This window comes from Pseudorca crassidens, chromosome 1, assembly GCF_039906515.1.
Source record: "Pseudorca crassidens isolate mPseCra1 chromosome 1, mPseCra1.hap1, whole genome shotgun sequence".
Taxonomy (NCBI): Eukaryota; Metazoa; Chordata; class Mammalia; order Artiodactyla; family Delphinidae; genus Pseudorca; species Pseudorca crassidens.
This window is the reverse complement of record NC_090296.1, coordinates 29,998,981-30,014,506: the sequence shown is the minus strand read 5'-3', so window position 1 is coordinate 30,014,506 and position 15,526 is coordinate 29,998,981. Positions and strand designations below refer to the sequence as shown.

At 48.4% G+C, this 15,526-nt stretch overlaps 2 protein-coding genes across 8 annotated transcripts in view; one reads left to right on the top strand and one right to left on the bottom strand.

The window, feature by feature from the left end:
* The window catches only part of DCAF4 (DDB1 and CUL4 associated factor 4), a 31,559-nt gene extending 30,348 nt beyond the window's left edge, over nucleotides 1–1,211 (top strand). For 2 of the 3 annotated variants that reach the window (XM_067731382.1, XM_067731353.1), the window contains exon 13: nucleotides 424–1,211. In XM_067731382.1, coding sequence (XP_067587483.1) covers nucleotides 424–613 — 190 coding nt within the window. In that variant the 3' untranslated portion in view covers nucleotides 614–1,211. The remainder of the gene's footprint in view (nucleotides 1–423) is intronic. The other variant, XR_010942054.1, reaches the window with a different exon arrangement.
* Nucleotides 1,212–3,158: 1,947 nt separating this feature from the next.
* The window catches only part of ZFYVE1 (zinc finger FYVE-type containing 1), a 74,323-nt gene continuing 61,955 nt past the window's right edge, over nucleotides 3,159–15,526 (bottom strand). For all 5 annotated transcript variants that reach the window (XM_067731225.1, XM_067731215.1, XM_067731202.1 and 2 more), the window contains 8 exons: nucleotides 14,257–14,363; nucleotides 12,150–12,258; nucleotides 10,573–10,670; nucleotides 10,371–10,488; nucleotides 7,937–8,107; nucleotides 7,017–7,197; nucleotides 6,374–6,487; nucleotides 3,159–4,875 (listed from right to left, as the gene is read on the bottom strand). In XM_067731225.1, the coding sequence (XP_067587326.1) occupies nucleotides 4,643–4,875; nucleotides 6,374–6,487; nucleotides 7,017–7,197; nucleotides 7,937–8,107; nucleotides 10,371–10,488; nucleotides 10,573–10,670; nucleotides 12,150–12,258; nucleotides 14,257–14,363 (1,131 nt within the window). In that variant the 3' untranslated portion in view covers nucleotides 3,159–4,642. The remainder of the gene's footprint in view (nucleotides 4,876–6,373; nucleotides 6,488–7,016; nucleotides 7,198–7,936; nucleotides 8,108–10,370; nucleotides 10,489–10,572; nucleotides 10,671–12,149; nucleotides 12,259–14,256; nucleotides 14,364–15,526) is intronic.

Here is a 15,526-nt window from a genome sequence, read left to right as displayed (position 1 = left end):
AGCTAGTGCTAAGGAGAAATCACAAAGTGGCTTGGTGCGAGTGTAAACATGCAGTGCTAACATTTCATATTTAATTGCTAAGTAAATGAACTTTTCTGGCACTCACCAAAGACTAAGAAGCTTGCCAGTTACCGAATTTCTTAGGTGTTTGTTTAATCTTTGAGACACCACCCCTGTATCTTTACAGCCTTGGCATACCAGCCTGCACATAGGTCCCAGGAAATAGCTGTATGATTGAAGGGTCCTGGTGACCGCAGTCACAGCAGGGTCTTTTGGATTAATTTTGGTGACATGCCTCTCCCCAAGAGCACAAAAAAGCATAAGTGCTGAGCCATGACCCTAATATCACTCATACTTTTGCCCCCAAAGTTAAAAGTTCTCACAACATACTAGTTTGTTCACTACATGATCTGCTCTTTACAGTCACTGGTATTGCACCTCTGGTGAAGAGCCTTTGCCACTATTCTGTACTATTTCAATGGAGCTGTGGCTATTCAGTCCAACTTTGATCTCACAGACAGTGGAGACGACTGACTACTCAGAATACCTGGTGAGTTCTGACATGTGGGGCTCTATCCCTATATACCTCCCTAACTCATCAGCTGTGCCATAGCCCAAATTTCTTGCTAGGCAAATACAGTTGTCAAAGAATTAGTTTTATGTTTCCCTTAGGCTTTTAAGAAAAGGAGGTGGGGGACATCTCAAAATCTGTTCTTTATCTTTAGTGAGCAGTCACTGCACCTAACATTTGGTCTAGAGCAACAGTCCCCAACCTTTTTGGCACCAGGGACCCGTTTTGCAGAAGACGGTTTTTCCACGGACCAGGGTGGGGGGCGGGGTGGGGGAACAACGGCAGATGAAGCTTCGCTTGCCCGCAGCTCACCTCCCGCTGCGCGGCCCAGATCCTAACAGGCCACCAGCCAATACGGGTCTGCGGCCCAGGGGTTGGGGACCCCTGGTCTAGAGTATATGAGAAGTGGTTAAACTCAGCAGAGAAGCTGATTAAGCATTTTGGTATGTTTGCTTCTTAGTGTCCCAAAGATTAGTATGTTGCACAGTCTGGAAGCATTTTTCACTTGCAGGTCTGTTAGGGCATTTTGCCCCATTCCCCAGGTGACAGTGAAAGGTAGCGAACGAGCAGGGGGTGGTGGCAGCAGCACTGAGCTCCAATAAACCCTTTGCTGTTTGCTTGCTGTAGCCTTCTAAACAGATGAGAACAGTGGCACAAACTGGTTACCAGAAATGTCCACAGATCAACACTTGGTGTCCCCCAACAAGGACACCCAGAGACCAAGTAAGCCCCACTTACCTGTCAGCCCTCGATCTGCCCTGGTCTAAATCTTCCATGTTACCACCTCTGAAAACAACTGCAGGCTAAACTCAGTTTCTTCTTCCATTTCTCCATTCATATATGTTAGTAAAAGCCTTTCCTTTCATTTTTATTTATTTTCTTTGGCCACGCCACGCTGCTTGTGGGATCTTAGTTCCCCGACCAGGGATTGAACCTGGGCCGTTGGCATTGAAAGCACAGTCCTAACCACTGGACCTCCAGGGAATTCCCTGGGCCCACTCCTTTAAGTCTGCCTCTCCAGGCTACCCACCACATGGCCACTGCCACGGGAATGACCTTCCCAAAGATCTCTGCACTCAACGCCTTCTTGTACCTCGGAATAAGATGTGCGGCATCTTGAGATATGGTCACATGTGCCTCACTCTGTTGCCCCTTCTCCACCTCCCACCTGGTGCTCTCAGGACACATGTTGCAAGTCCCTCCGTCATCTGGGCCTCTGCTCAAGCTGTCCTCCACTCCTTTCATCTGTTGAGTCTCAGCTTCACAGAAACCTCGAGGAAGCTTAGTTTCCCCAGCACTTGCCACATCTAGACACTTAGTATGTTGAATGAACAATTTTTGCCAGCATTATTCCCTTTTAATTCTTAGAACCCTACGAAGCACGTGAAGGTCACTCCTATATACCAAAGAAAAAGCTGAGAATAAAGCAATTTGTCCAAGGTCTCCTGCTAATAAGTAGCAAAGCCAACGGGGTCTCCTGCTCAAGAAATCTATTAGGCCCCATGTGTTGGAGGGAATGGAATTTTTATTTTCCTCTGGAAGTTTAAGATCTCCTTAAGATAATTTTCTGGGACTTCCCTGGTGGTGCAGTGGTTAAGAATTCACTTGCCAGTGCAGGGCACATGGGTTCAAGCCTTGGCCTGGGAAGATCCCACATGCTGAGAGCAACTAAACCCATGTGACACAACTACTGAGCCTGTACTCTAGAGCCCATGAGCCACAGCCACTGAGCCCGTGTGCCACAACTACTGAAGCCCACGTGCCTAGAGCCAGTGCACCGCAACAAAGAGTAGCCCCCGCTCGCTGCAAGTAGAGAAAGCCCGGGTGCAGCAACAAAGACCCAATGCAGCCAAAAATAAATTAATTAATTTTGGGGCTTCCCTGGTGGCGCAGTGGTTGAGTCTGCCTGCCGATGCAGGGGACACGGGTTCGTGCCCTGGTCCGGGAAGATCCCACATGCCGCAGAGCGGCTGGGCCCGTGAGCCATGGCCGCTGAGCCTGCACGTCCGGAGCCTGTGCTCCGCAACGGGAGAGGCCACAACAGTGAGAAGCCCGCGGACCGCAAAAAAAATTATTAATTTTTTAAAAAAAGAAAAGAAAAAGATGAACCCTGGGTATGTAGGGCAAGAAAAGAGAACCTTTGGTTATTTGTGACACCGGGTTACCTTCTTTTCCTCTACCGGTCTGACTAGTGTAAGGAAGAGAGTTCGGAAGACTTTTATGCATCCTCCCTATGTGGTCCAGCATCCTCCCATGCTCAGGGGCGCCCCTAAATGACAGAACAGGAGACAGTGGATAGCGGTTGTTCAACAGGAGCTGAACAGACAAAGCAAGGCAGGGCAGAGGAACAAAGAGCGACAGGTACAAAGCGAGAAAAGTCTTTTCCCAGGGTTTCCATAGGTCACTAGTAACACCTACTCTCTTCTGTGATGACAGAGGATTTGCCGGGGAATAAACTGAGGTATTTACAGGTAAAATATACCTCTCACTTGGCTTCTGCTCTAAAAGCCACCAGCTACTTTCTTAACTAGAAAGAGGTAGCAAGATACACGGATGAAGTTAAAGGAAAGAAGCAGCACAGTCCATATTCCGCAGGAAGATTCCTTTATAACGGCGAATTTAATAATACACAGTACTAGAGCAGGGCCTCGGTCATAGGCCATAGGAGGCAGTAAGGAAGCAGGTCTGAGAGGGACCAACACATTCCAGGGCTCACGTTACAGTAACACTCACGCCACGCACCTCCCTGAAGCTCGGCCCACCCACCAGTTCAGGCAAGAACTGTGTCACTTTTAATTCTTCATTTTTGGCCACTGACGATAAAATCCACCATGATGACAGCATTTCAGCACAACAGTCTCTTTCCAGTCACGATAGAAATGGATGTCCCAGCTCTTGAGAAACAAAGTTCATCTGATTTCTCTTGCCAGGACCGGAGAGAGAATTTTTTCTTAGTGGTCTGTTGAAATACTTATATATACTTAAAAAAAAAACCCCACTAACAGTCCATTCTGTGCTCTGTTTCCCTGGAATATTTCTCATGATCACCCCTCCAATAGCTAGAGGGGTCGTGTGTCTGGGAATAAAGAATTAAGATGCTTCAAAACAAGCAAAAACCCTAGTGCAACACTCAGTAGATGGTGGGCTCAAGGGGGTTGGTAGGGGAGGGAAGCAGGTGCTCTATTTCTGGGCAGGGAAAGCCAAGTGCTCGCATAGACGGAAGCATCAACAAGCAGGAAACACTGGGGAAGGCCCATCTCCTTCCGTGTTCCCCCTGTATGAGGGCCATCGCGTCACCTGCACTTGGACTTCTGAGGTCTGAGGACCGTACCCCCCACCTGCCACCCATCCATGACCTGCATGCTAAGCTGGGTGGTCTCTGACCACGACAGGCCTAGGCAAGGAATTGGGATCCGACTCTGGAGGGCCCAGGGAGATCCTCCACAGGCTATCCCAAGTGAGAAGTACCTGGGAAGCTCACTTGCCCCAGCAGCTAAGGGGCATGAAGGCTTCGAAGGCTCGGAAAGAAGCAGCAAAAGGTGACTAGCAACGCAGTGGCCTTGGACATGGCTCGGTTTTGTGGGGAAGACCTGCTGCCACTGCCACCTGATTCTGTGCTGGGGACAGACTGTGCAGGTCTTCACAGCCAGCAGCAGCCTGAATACACTCCATGTTCCTTTCATATGTATATACAGGTTTTGTGTGTGTGTGTGTGTGTGTGTGTGTGTGTGTGTGTGTGTGTGTGTGTGTGTGTGTGTGTGTGTGTGTGTGTGTGTGTGTGTGTTATGTATAATTTTTAACTGAAATAAAATGCGATGGATTCAGGTTCGTTCCCCTTCGCTATAAGCTGCTCGGTCCCCTGCCCTGAGGGGTTCGTGCTTTCAGGCCCGCCACCAGGCTCACCCTGGCTCGCCATCTGTCCTACCCCCCACCGTGGGAAAGTGGCCTCAGGATGAGCAGAGAGGACACATACCACAACAGGTGACCAGGAGGAGGGCCTACCTCAGCGAGATTTCATTTCTAACCCTGAGAACCTAAGGAATTGTGAAGGACTCGGAGAGGGAGCTGGGGTTAAAGGTCACCAGGCTTTTTATTGCAGTTAAAGCAGACTCGGACAGGATGGTCCCAGCCTCGAGAGGGGACAGCCCGTCGGTCATGGGAACACTCGTCACAGAAGCCCTGTCCGCAGGCCCGGCAGTGGTGCTTGGAAAGCTTGACGCTGAACTCCTTCCGGCAGTTATGGCAGTGCAGGATCTCATGGTCTGGTACCCAGTACGCCGGCCTGGCCGCATCCTTCACCAGACCTGCAGCACGGAAGGAACCATGGCAGGCGGCACACGTGGGACCCATCACCCCGAGTTCCACGAGGCAAGAAGCCATCCGCAGACACTTCACTGGCTCTCAGTCTAACTGCACACAGATCACCCCCTTCCACCCAGGTCTCCTTCACCGCCTACCACCCAGGTCAGGATCTCTGGGGCTGGGACCTAGGCACTGACATTTGTGTATCTACTAAGCTCTCCAAGTGAGCCTAAAGTGGGGCTGAATTAAGAACCAATGGAGTAACAATAAAGTTTGGGCTTTGGAGTCAGGACATACCTTCACCCCAGTTCCACTGAGCCTAAGTCAGTTGGTAGCTGCGGGATTAAGAAGTTCCTTAAATTCTCAGGGCCTTAGTTTACTCATCTTTAACAACACACCTTCAAAAGTGGTTACAGGATTACAAGAAATAATGTGTCTGATGCACTGGGACCCAATGGCCAGTGAGTGCTCAGCAGGTGAGCACCTGTGAGCACAGTCGGCAGACTTTGTGCCAAGGGCAGCCCCTGCCTCTCCCGGTTACCCGTGAGAGCAGATGCAACCTGAGCATCAAGCCTCGACAAATCCATCTATTCCCACACCCTGAAGTCAAAAACTCATCATCAGCTCATTCTGTGAGCCACAGTGATTAAATCTAATGCAAGCAATTTCCATCACACCCACCCAGGAACCCTTGGTCTCTCCCCTACAATGGGCTTAAATACCCTAGGCCCGGCCAGCCCTGCCTAAGCCCTCCACACGCTGGCGGGGCTTCCCTTCCTCTCCCTCTTCCCATCCTGGTTATAAGCACCCCTCACATTCAGAGGTGAGTGGCTGTCTTAAATCTTAAAGGAATAACAGTTTGGCTGGTGTGGCGGATTAAAGACAGCCACAGATTCTTTGATAACCTGCCCCCTCCCTCGAATCTCGGCAGGCTCTGTGACTACAGCAGACTGTAGCAGAAGAGCCAGTTTCTAGGCCCAGGCCTGTCTCAGAGTCCTGAGCCACCATGTAAGAAGCCCACTACCACTGGAGAAACCACGTGGAGAGGCCTGGAGAATATGGGGAATGGCGGGGGGAGTTCTCCTGAGCCCAGCCTTCGAGGCATCCCTGCCAGGCTACCCAGCATGTAAGTGAGGTTGGCTTGGCCCCTCGAGACCAGTCCAGCTACCAAACTGGAAAATCCAGCAGTAATTCCAGTCAATGCCACTTGGAGCAAAATAATTGCCCTTCCTGTGAGACATGATAAAATGCGGGTTGTTTTAAGCCTTTACATTTTCAGGTAGTTTGTTATGCAGCAATAAATGATATAAGAGGATGGCCTCCAGGAATAAACATGAAACCACCAAGGTATTCAGCAGAAGCAAATGTAAATTTTCAGTCACTTCCTTGCTGCCCAACTCAATCTAGGTCAGTAAGACTTTGACAAAACAACAGCCCAAGGCCCTATGAAAGCCCTCATCCCACGTACACTGCACCCAAGAGAGGCACTGCCAGGCCCACCTAGTGGTATGTCAATGGCTGTCACCACAGCTCCCAAAGTGTTCTGCACGGCCTCGCCCACCTTCCGAGCAATCAGCGTCCCGCCTTCATCGTCCGCCTGTGCCTCAGTAACATCTGCAGACAATGATGAAGGAAAAGCTGTTATCTCTTAGTCATTTCCCAAATGGAGAACTCAGGGGCAACAGCAGAGCATTCTGGATGCTTCTCCCAGGGTACCACTGTGCTGTCCTGCAAGGATGGCAAGGGTCTGGGCTATGGGCACCAACACTGCAGCCGGTGAGATCTGTTAGTCCTTTACCTCAACCCTCTGGGGCTATTTTATAACCTTCCTTTACAGTGAGCCAGAAGGGTTCAAGGAGCATGACCTAGAACCTCCTCCAGAGATAAGACTCAGTCTAAAGCCTGTGGTAAACACAGGACAGGTTTAACACGCCCCCTCCCCCCCGCCCCGCAAGGAATAGCACCCCAGGACCCTGTTAACAAAGAGCTTAGAGGATGACTGGGCAAGACCGGGGAGCAACTACTCTCAGAAGAGTGACGTGGTGAGGAACAGGGTCAGGCAGGTGGGAGTCCCGTTCCCAACACCCAGTGCCAAGGAGAGAGGTTCCCCCTCCACCCATGCAGTTCCCGGGCCCCACGTTACCTAACTGGGAATTCCTGGCTTCATAGCAGTTGTCACACACCCGCACGGGCGCAGGGCCCCAGCCCCGCTCCGGCACTGGCCGGGTCTTGGATGAACAGCTGTCACAGAAGCCCTCCCCACAGGCCCGGCAGTGATGCTTGGTGTCGTTATCTTTAAAGGATGTAGCGCACTTGTTGCAGCTCTGTTCCAAGCCCAAAACAGAGAGGCAGGTAACATTCATGTCTGCTCAGCTGAGAAAGTCAACCCAGGGGAGATGCCCAGGACCATCTGGGAATGGCAGGACCCCGATGATCCCAAAGGATGGGACCTAAGATCTCCAGCCACATGAAAATACCCACTACTGAAGCACAGCTGTGATTAACATTTTCTTCCAAGAAGTGCCTGGAAAGGTACCAAATCCATCTGGCTGAGTCACAGGGTTCCAGAAGGGACTACACCAATCCCAGCTAAGAGAGCCATGAGGATCCACTGCTTTCACGGCTTCTCAAAAGAGCCTCTGGGAAGCTGATGAGGAACGGGTTTCCTGTCACAAGTGCTTGGGCCAAAGCTGGGTGCTCCCTTTCTGTAGGTGCCATGAGGTTTATGTCTCAAGCTGAGGATGACCCTAAATGACCTCTAATGGCCCCTTTTCCTCCAGATTCTATATGTATGACCTCAGACATCTGACCAATAATAACTGGCCCTTGCAGGGAAAGAAACTAAAATCCACCGCAAGGAAAATACTTGCAAAATAACAAAGGGAAATCAGTGGGCAAAGAGGACACTGGCTGCCTCAGCATACCCCACCCTTTCCAACACTCTGAGAGCTAATCCGAGAGAGAAATTCAGAGCCTCCCTCACAGAGCAAGCTTAGGACAGGGCAAAGCGGCACAAGCAGAATGGGCCGTGCCAGGGATGCAGGGCATCCTGCCACACCATACCAGGATCTGGGAGTTGGGCCTCCAGTAGGCAGGGGCGATCTGGTCTGTCAGCCAGGACGTCACAGCCTTGGTGGGCCCAAGGCTAAGCTCAGACACCGACTGAGCCATGAAGTTCATCCCATCCAAGAGGCGCTGGGCAGCATTGTTGTTGTCCTTCAGAAATCCATCAGTCTGAAATGAAAATGCAGGTTCCCATCATGCTCTGAGCAAAGGGAGTAAAAAGAAGGAGAGAGAGGGGTCTCAAACAAGTTATACACTCATCACAGCCAACTCAGAACCACAAACTCCCTGGCAGAGAAGAACGGGGATGGGCCAGGAATCCCTCTGGCTTCTAGACAATATCACACCCATGAGTCATTGCTGATATTATTATTCTCTTCAAGGTGACCATAACACTTGGTGTACAACTGTTCAATTCAGAACTTACTTTGCTGTAAGTGAGATACACAACCCAGGAAATACTTATGTAAAGAGGACACCTCAGGCTTCCCTGGTGGCGCAGTGGTTAAGAATCCGCCTGCCAATGCAGGGGACACGGGTTCGAGCCCTGGTCTGGGAAGATACCACATGCCACGGAGCAACTAAGCCTGTGCACCACAACTACTGAGCCCACGTGCTACAACTACTGAAGACCACGAGCCCGTGCTTCACAACAAGAGAAGCCACCACAATGAGAAGCCGCGCACCACAACGAAGAGTAGCCCCCATTCGCTGCAACTAGAGAAAGCCCGAGCACAGCAATGAAGACCCAATGCAGCCAAAATAAGTGAATAAATAAGAGGGTTAACATAAATTATTTAAAAAAGAAGAGGACATCTCTTCCAGGAGGCCTCCCACCCCAGACTGGGTTAGGAACCCTTCATCTCAGTTCCTCTAATATCTGCACATCTCTAGAAATCCTATTTCCACATGTAAGTGCAATGTCTCTTTATACATCCAACTCCCTATTAGACTGAACTGAGAACAATAATCCTTTTTCTTTTTTGTAAGTATCTAGTTCAGTTCTGGGCACATAGTACTCAACAATGTATGGTGATGAATGAGTGAACAAAGAGAAGGGGAGGAGCCTATATTCCCTAATCCCAAGGACTATGAGGAATACAGCCTAAAAATAAACTCGTATTTCTGTTTTCTTGGAATATAAACTACCACAAGGATGACAGCTTTTACAAGAAAGAACACAGATCGAAAACAAAAGATATTGATCAAAGAAGTCTAGTGAGAAAGTTATACTAGTTCAAGACCACGTTAAATCCTTGGGACAGAATGGCCTCGACCATCATGTCAAGGGGATGGCCTGCAGAAATGAGACCACACTGCAGTAACCAATTCCAGTGCAGCTGGAAACTGGAAAGAAGATGACAAAACAATAAGGAAATCTTCAGTTCTCTGGTATCTGCAGGATCCAGGAAAGCTAAAAGGTGGATCTGCAGATAGGCCTATTAGGCTGACCGGAATCACCCAGCAAGGGGAACACCAACCAAGTAAAATAAGTCCCTTAGAGAAAATCGCTTATCTTTCTTCCGTGAAGGAAAAAGGTTTTGGATGTGTTGTGACTGATGGGTAATTCCAAGTGTGAATGGTGGTTTAATGCAGAATGAAAGCACCATATCACTGCCTCATGAACAGATTTGTTTTTCCAACATCTTGAATTCAAAAGTCAAATTAAAAACAGTAAAGGTCCATCCATAGTAATTCCGCTTCTCAGAATATACTTCAAGAAGAATATACTCCAAAACAAAGTCTCTCTTACATGAAGATGGTCACTATAGCATTTTCTTCGATAATAAAAAAAAAAATCATAAACAGCATGAATGAAATCGAACTGTAATACTAGACAGAATATTACACAGTAATTACCAATGAGAACTGTGAAAAGTGAAAACAATGTAGAAACAAAGCAAAACTGTGTATGAGAAAAAAGTGGCACACAAATTGTAACTGCATCTATACAAACATACACATACGGAAAATGAGTGAGGAGAATATGAAAAAATAAAGTTTTATTTGCTAAGGCAATGTAACTATACAGCAATTTTTAGTTTATTTAAAGTTGTGCTTCTAGGGACTTCCCTGGTGGTCCAGTGGTTAGGACTCCACGCTCCCAACACAGGGGGCCTGGGTTCGATCCCTGGTCGGAGAACTAGATCCCACATGCTGCAACTAAGAGCCCACATGATGAAACTAAGACTTGGTGTAGCCAAATAAATATTTTTTTAATAAATAAATAAATAAAGTTGTGCTTCTAATATTTATGCAAGAAGAAATGGAAAAAATTTAAGGGTCTAGAACAAGAAAGTCTCTCCAGATCACACTTTCCTAAACCACCAGTATATTGAAATTCATGGTTAACCTTAATTGTAAACAAGTTCTGCTTTCCCACACACAGGACTGGACAATACAAGAGAAAACAGGAAAATAAAACAGCTCTTACTCCAGGCCACACATGCACAATCTCTGTCCGCACCACTGTATCCACAGGATCTTGGTTTCCAAACCAGTACTGCCGGCTACGATAGACCACGCCACAGTTGGGACATTCAATTACGTACCTACAAGGAAGGCAAATAGATACTGTAACCCCACCAGGTGCCTGGAGAGACGAACACACCAAACAACCGGTAGCTGAAACTCACCCAGACCAGGCATATTTTGCGAGACCCATCCAGGGGGAGTCAGTGGAAGCAGCCGTCTTGGGCACCACGCTGACTTCGTTGCCTCTCTCGTAGCAGGCCTGAAACATGGAGCACTCTGCCAGCTTCTACTCTGTCCACCAGACCCCCTGGCCTCTCCACATCCCTGTCCAGCCCCACTGCCCACAAACCACACCAGCGGAGGGTTTACAGACCCTGAGTTTAGCACAGCAGAAGAAGGTCTTTCTCTAAAGAGGTCAGTGCCCTAATATATACAATGGAATATTACTCAGCCATAAAAAGAAACAAAATTGAGTTATCTGTAGTGAGGTGGATGCACCTAGAGTCCATCATACAGAGTGAAGTAAGTCAGAAAGAGAAAAACAAATACCATATGCTAACACATATACATGGAATGTAAAAAAAGAAAAAGAGAAATGGTTCTGAAGAACCTGGGGGCAGGACAGGAATAAAGACACAGACGTAGAAAATGGACTTGAGGACACGAGGAGTGGTAAGGGTAAGCTGGGACGAAGTGAGAGAGTGGCATGGACATATATACACTACCAAATGTAAAATAGCTAGCTAGTGGGAAGCAGCCACATAGCACAGGGAGATCAGCTTGGTGCTTTGTGACCACCTAGAGGGGTGGGATAGGGAGGGGGGGAGGGAGACACAAGAGGGAGGAGATATGGGGACATATGTATATGTATAGCTGATTCACTTTGTTATAAAGCAGAAGCTAACACACCATTGTAAAGCAATTATACTCCAATAAAGATGTTTAAAAAAAAACCTCGGGCTTCCCTGGTGGCGCAGTGGTTGAGAGTCCGCCTGCCGATGCAGGGGACATGGGTCCGTGCCCCGGTCTGGGAAGATCCCACATGCCCCGCGGCTGGGCCCGTGAGCCATGGCCGCTGAGGCTGCGCGTCCGGAGCCTGTGCTCCACAACGGGAGAGGCCACAACAGTGAGAGGCCCGCATACCGCAAAAAAAAATAAAATAAAATAAATTAAAAAATAAAAAAAAAAGGAAGTCAGTGCCCTAAATGATTATGAATTGAATATATACCCATCCCGGGCCCCAAAACTGAGCTATAAATTATATCCCTGTCACAGACAGGAGAAATCCATCAAAACTGGGTTTCTGAACAGCATTTCTGCTCTTAAGAATGAATAGTCAATGTATGGGAATTCCCTGGCGGTCCAGTGGTTAGGACTCCACACTCTCACTGCCAAGGGCCCAGGTTCCATCCCTGGTCAGGGAACTAAAATCCCACAAGCTGCGCGGTGCGGCAAAAAAAAAAAGAAAAAAAGAAAAGAATGATAGTCAAGGTAGATGGCCCTTGCATATATAAGCTCAACAAAATAAGGGGGATTGAAGCTTAAAAAAATAAACCAAGGAGTCCCCAGCAACAGACATGTGAGTTCTTATGGTTAGAGCTGGAGAGAAGTTCCAGAGATATTCAATTTGAGTATCAAATACTTTGGGATGCAGCAAAGAATGGTCCCAAGCCAGTCTTCCCAAAAGGAGAGTGTGGCCGGCAAGCCAGCTGCTAGGGAGGAAGCTGGGTGGACTCACCTTGCAGGTAAAAACCCGGTTGTCATACTGGTGAGAGTATCTGCAGCGGCTGTTGGCTTCATGAGGTACTCCTTCTTTCCCATGATTCATGCTGTTCTTACATCCAGCCCTGAGTGAAGCCCAAAAGCTGACAGTGAAGCCGCCAAAAGGAGCCAGCGCCGCTTACGCTGAAGAGTCTCTGACCCTGAGCCAGACCCAGGGCCAAAACCAGAGCTCCAGAATTAACCAGGCCCTGAATACTGAGCAGAGAGAGGCAGTTTCTTTCAGAAACCCACGTGCCTCTCTCACACTTGCAATCAAAATCACTACACAGGTAAAGCAACTATTACTCTTGTGTGAGGAGAAAGGGCCAAAGGAGTAATCTCTTCTTGGAAAACCACCTGGTCCCTCAGTAGGAACGGAGGAGCCAGAAGACACCACCTTGACCAGATATAAAACCTGAATGGCCCTCAGGGAACTCAAAAATCCAAACAGCATGAAATGGGAAGTTTAACCAGCACAGGCTGCCAAGATGTAAAACAAAAACCGACCCTCAAAATTTGGCAATGCATAAAAAGGAGGCTTAAGCTGAACAAGAAAACCTTCCAAATGAACAGTGAGCTCTGCTATCCTGACAACGCAAAACCAGGGCCTGGGACTTTGGAATTTCACTGTGATAGAAGGAAAAGTTCTGGAAACCCTAGTGAGGCACAGTTAACATGGAAAAGTGATGCTCTAACAGATCCTAAGCCTCCTGCTGGGCTCATGGGGCCCGCTAAAGGAAGGCAAGTCACACTGGCAATTACCATCCCTCCTTCCTCTCCAAGACAATGCCCAGTTCTCCGTAGCCCAGACTGTATAATCGAAGAGCCAAGTCCTTTTTACAAACCCAGAGCCAAGTTGGTGACCCAGCAGGTGGCCTACAGGGATCAATGCAAAAAGGCCATTCATAACAAAAAAGGTTCAGGTCTCCTCTGTATGGACGAATGTGAAGGACAGGAGCAGAAGTCCTGATGAGAGCAAAGACTCTGCAGTGGTGAAGGGAGTGGAGAGCTGGGGGAGTGTCTGCAAGACACAGTCTGCAATCTGACCCAGACACGATGCATTTAAATCCCCTGGGCTCCATCAGACAAGTCACCAGACTGTGACTGAAGAGCCATTAACGGCTCAAATTAATCCAGTGAGCCTCAAAGTGTGGTCCCCATCCAGCAACATCAGCATCACCTGGGAACGTATCAGAAGTGCAAGTTCTCAGGCCCTACATCAGACCTACTGAATCAGAAACTGGGGGCAAGGCCCAACGATCTGTTTTAACATGTCCTTCAGTTTTTTCTGATGCATGCTAAAATCTGAGAATCACTGCTCTGTTCCCCCGTAACAAAGTGTGATCCATGGACCAGCAGCACAGGCATCACCTGGGAGCTTGTTGGAAATGCAGACTCTCACCCAGACCAGCTGATTCAGAATCTGCATTTAACAAAATCCTGAGGTGATGCATACACGGATTAAAGTTTGAGAATACTGCCCTAACTCAATGTTCTCAAGTGAGCTGTGTATCAGAATCATCTGAGGAGCCTTTTAAATGCACCAGTGCTGAGGCCCCACCCCAGATCTGTTAAATGAGAACCCCTGGAGGTGAGGCCCAGGGCTCAATAATTCTGAACGCTCACTGGATAATTCTAATGTGCTCTAAGCATCTGCCCTCATTGTGAAAGCAGTCAACTAGGAATAATACCTACCCTAGTGCTTTGCACACACCGGGCTACCAAATATTAGGTGAATGGATGGAATGACTACCATTGAAAGCTCTGGTAAGAGAAACATAGAAAAACAGGCAACCTAAAGTTTTCTGTGGTAAAAATTACCGAAACCAGTCAATTTTACATCTAAACCAGGTTGGAATCTTCAGGGGATTCCTCATAACCATGTGTCCTGGGATCCCCTGCAACCTCAGAGTATGGCCCCCAGACCATCAGGATCACCTGGGAACTTGCTAGAAGTACCCCATCTCAGCCCCCACCCCACCCTTAAATCACAATCTAATTTAACCAGACCCCACATGATCTGCATGCACTGTGAGGTCTGCAAAGCACCGTTCTGAGTCTCTTTGCCCAAGATGGGGACTTACCCGCAGCTGAGGCACAGGACAGAGCAGGTGAAGTACTCATCTGGAAAAAAGGAGCTGTGTGCCATCTGGTCATCGGGGATCTCACCGCTGAAGCGGTCGCTCAGGGCCTGTGTGAAGGGAAGGTGATACATGAAGGGACACGGCGGACAGCCCAGAGCTCTGGCCCTTGTACTGCTTGCCTTTTTTTTTTTTTTGAAATGAACTTTATTGATTATTGTTTTCCTTTTCTTCTTTGTTTTTTCCCACACCGCCCAGCATGTGGAACTTGGATCAAACCCACACCCTCTGCAGTGAAAGTGCAGAGTCTTAACCACTGGACCACCAGGGAAGTCCCACTGCTTGCCTTTCTAATATGCCCTCACTGCTGGCTTATTTCTTATGGGCTCCACAGCTAGAAGAGGGAAGCCAATGACTTCTGCTCTTTACCCTAGACCTTCTTGGCCCGACTTGCACCAATCCTCACCACAGGAAACCTCAGAAAGAACCGGCCCGTTTCCCACGAGGTCAGAAGTAAGCAAACAAAGTTACCGTTCTCTCCTAATTACCATGCAAGTTATAAACACCTCACACACTCTCTATCTTTCATTCAAAACCACCAGATATTGACTAATGTCCACTTCAACTTTGTGAAGCTGGGACCAAAAAACCAACAATAAAGAAGGTGGCCTGTCTTTCAGTCAGAGGCAGGCAGAGCTGAGAAGTGAGCTGGGAGTTTCCTGGGCATCTCCACCAGTTCTAACCAAAGGTGCTCACTGGAGTTTATGAAACCACAGAACTATATGTAGAATAAGGGTTATCAGCCAAAAAGCAAGGAGGAATTATTATAGGTTCTGGCAGTCTTTTATCAACTACAGTAACCTAAAAGACAGCAAGTGGCCAGGACTTCCCTGGTGGCGCAGTGGTTGAGAGTCCGCCTGCCGATGCAGGGGACACGGGTTCGTGCCCCGGTCCAGGAAGATCCCACATGCTGCGGAGCGGCTGGGCCCATGAACCATGGCCGCTGAGCCTGCGCGTCTGGAGCCTGTGCTCCGCAACAGGAGAGGCCACAGCAGCGAGAGGCCCGCGTACCAAAAAAAAAAGACAGCAAGTGGCCAAAATAAATGCTAAGAAGAAAGATAAAAGTATTTGCAGAAACAAACTGAAAATTTTATGTTTAAAGGCAGCTTCCATTTCTAAACCTCTGTTTTCACTCACTACTTTATATTGAAAGCATTCTTCAGGCTGGTTTTTTCCTTCCAGGCCCTTACTCGTATGCAGTGGAAAAAGTTAT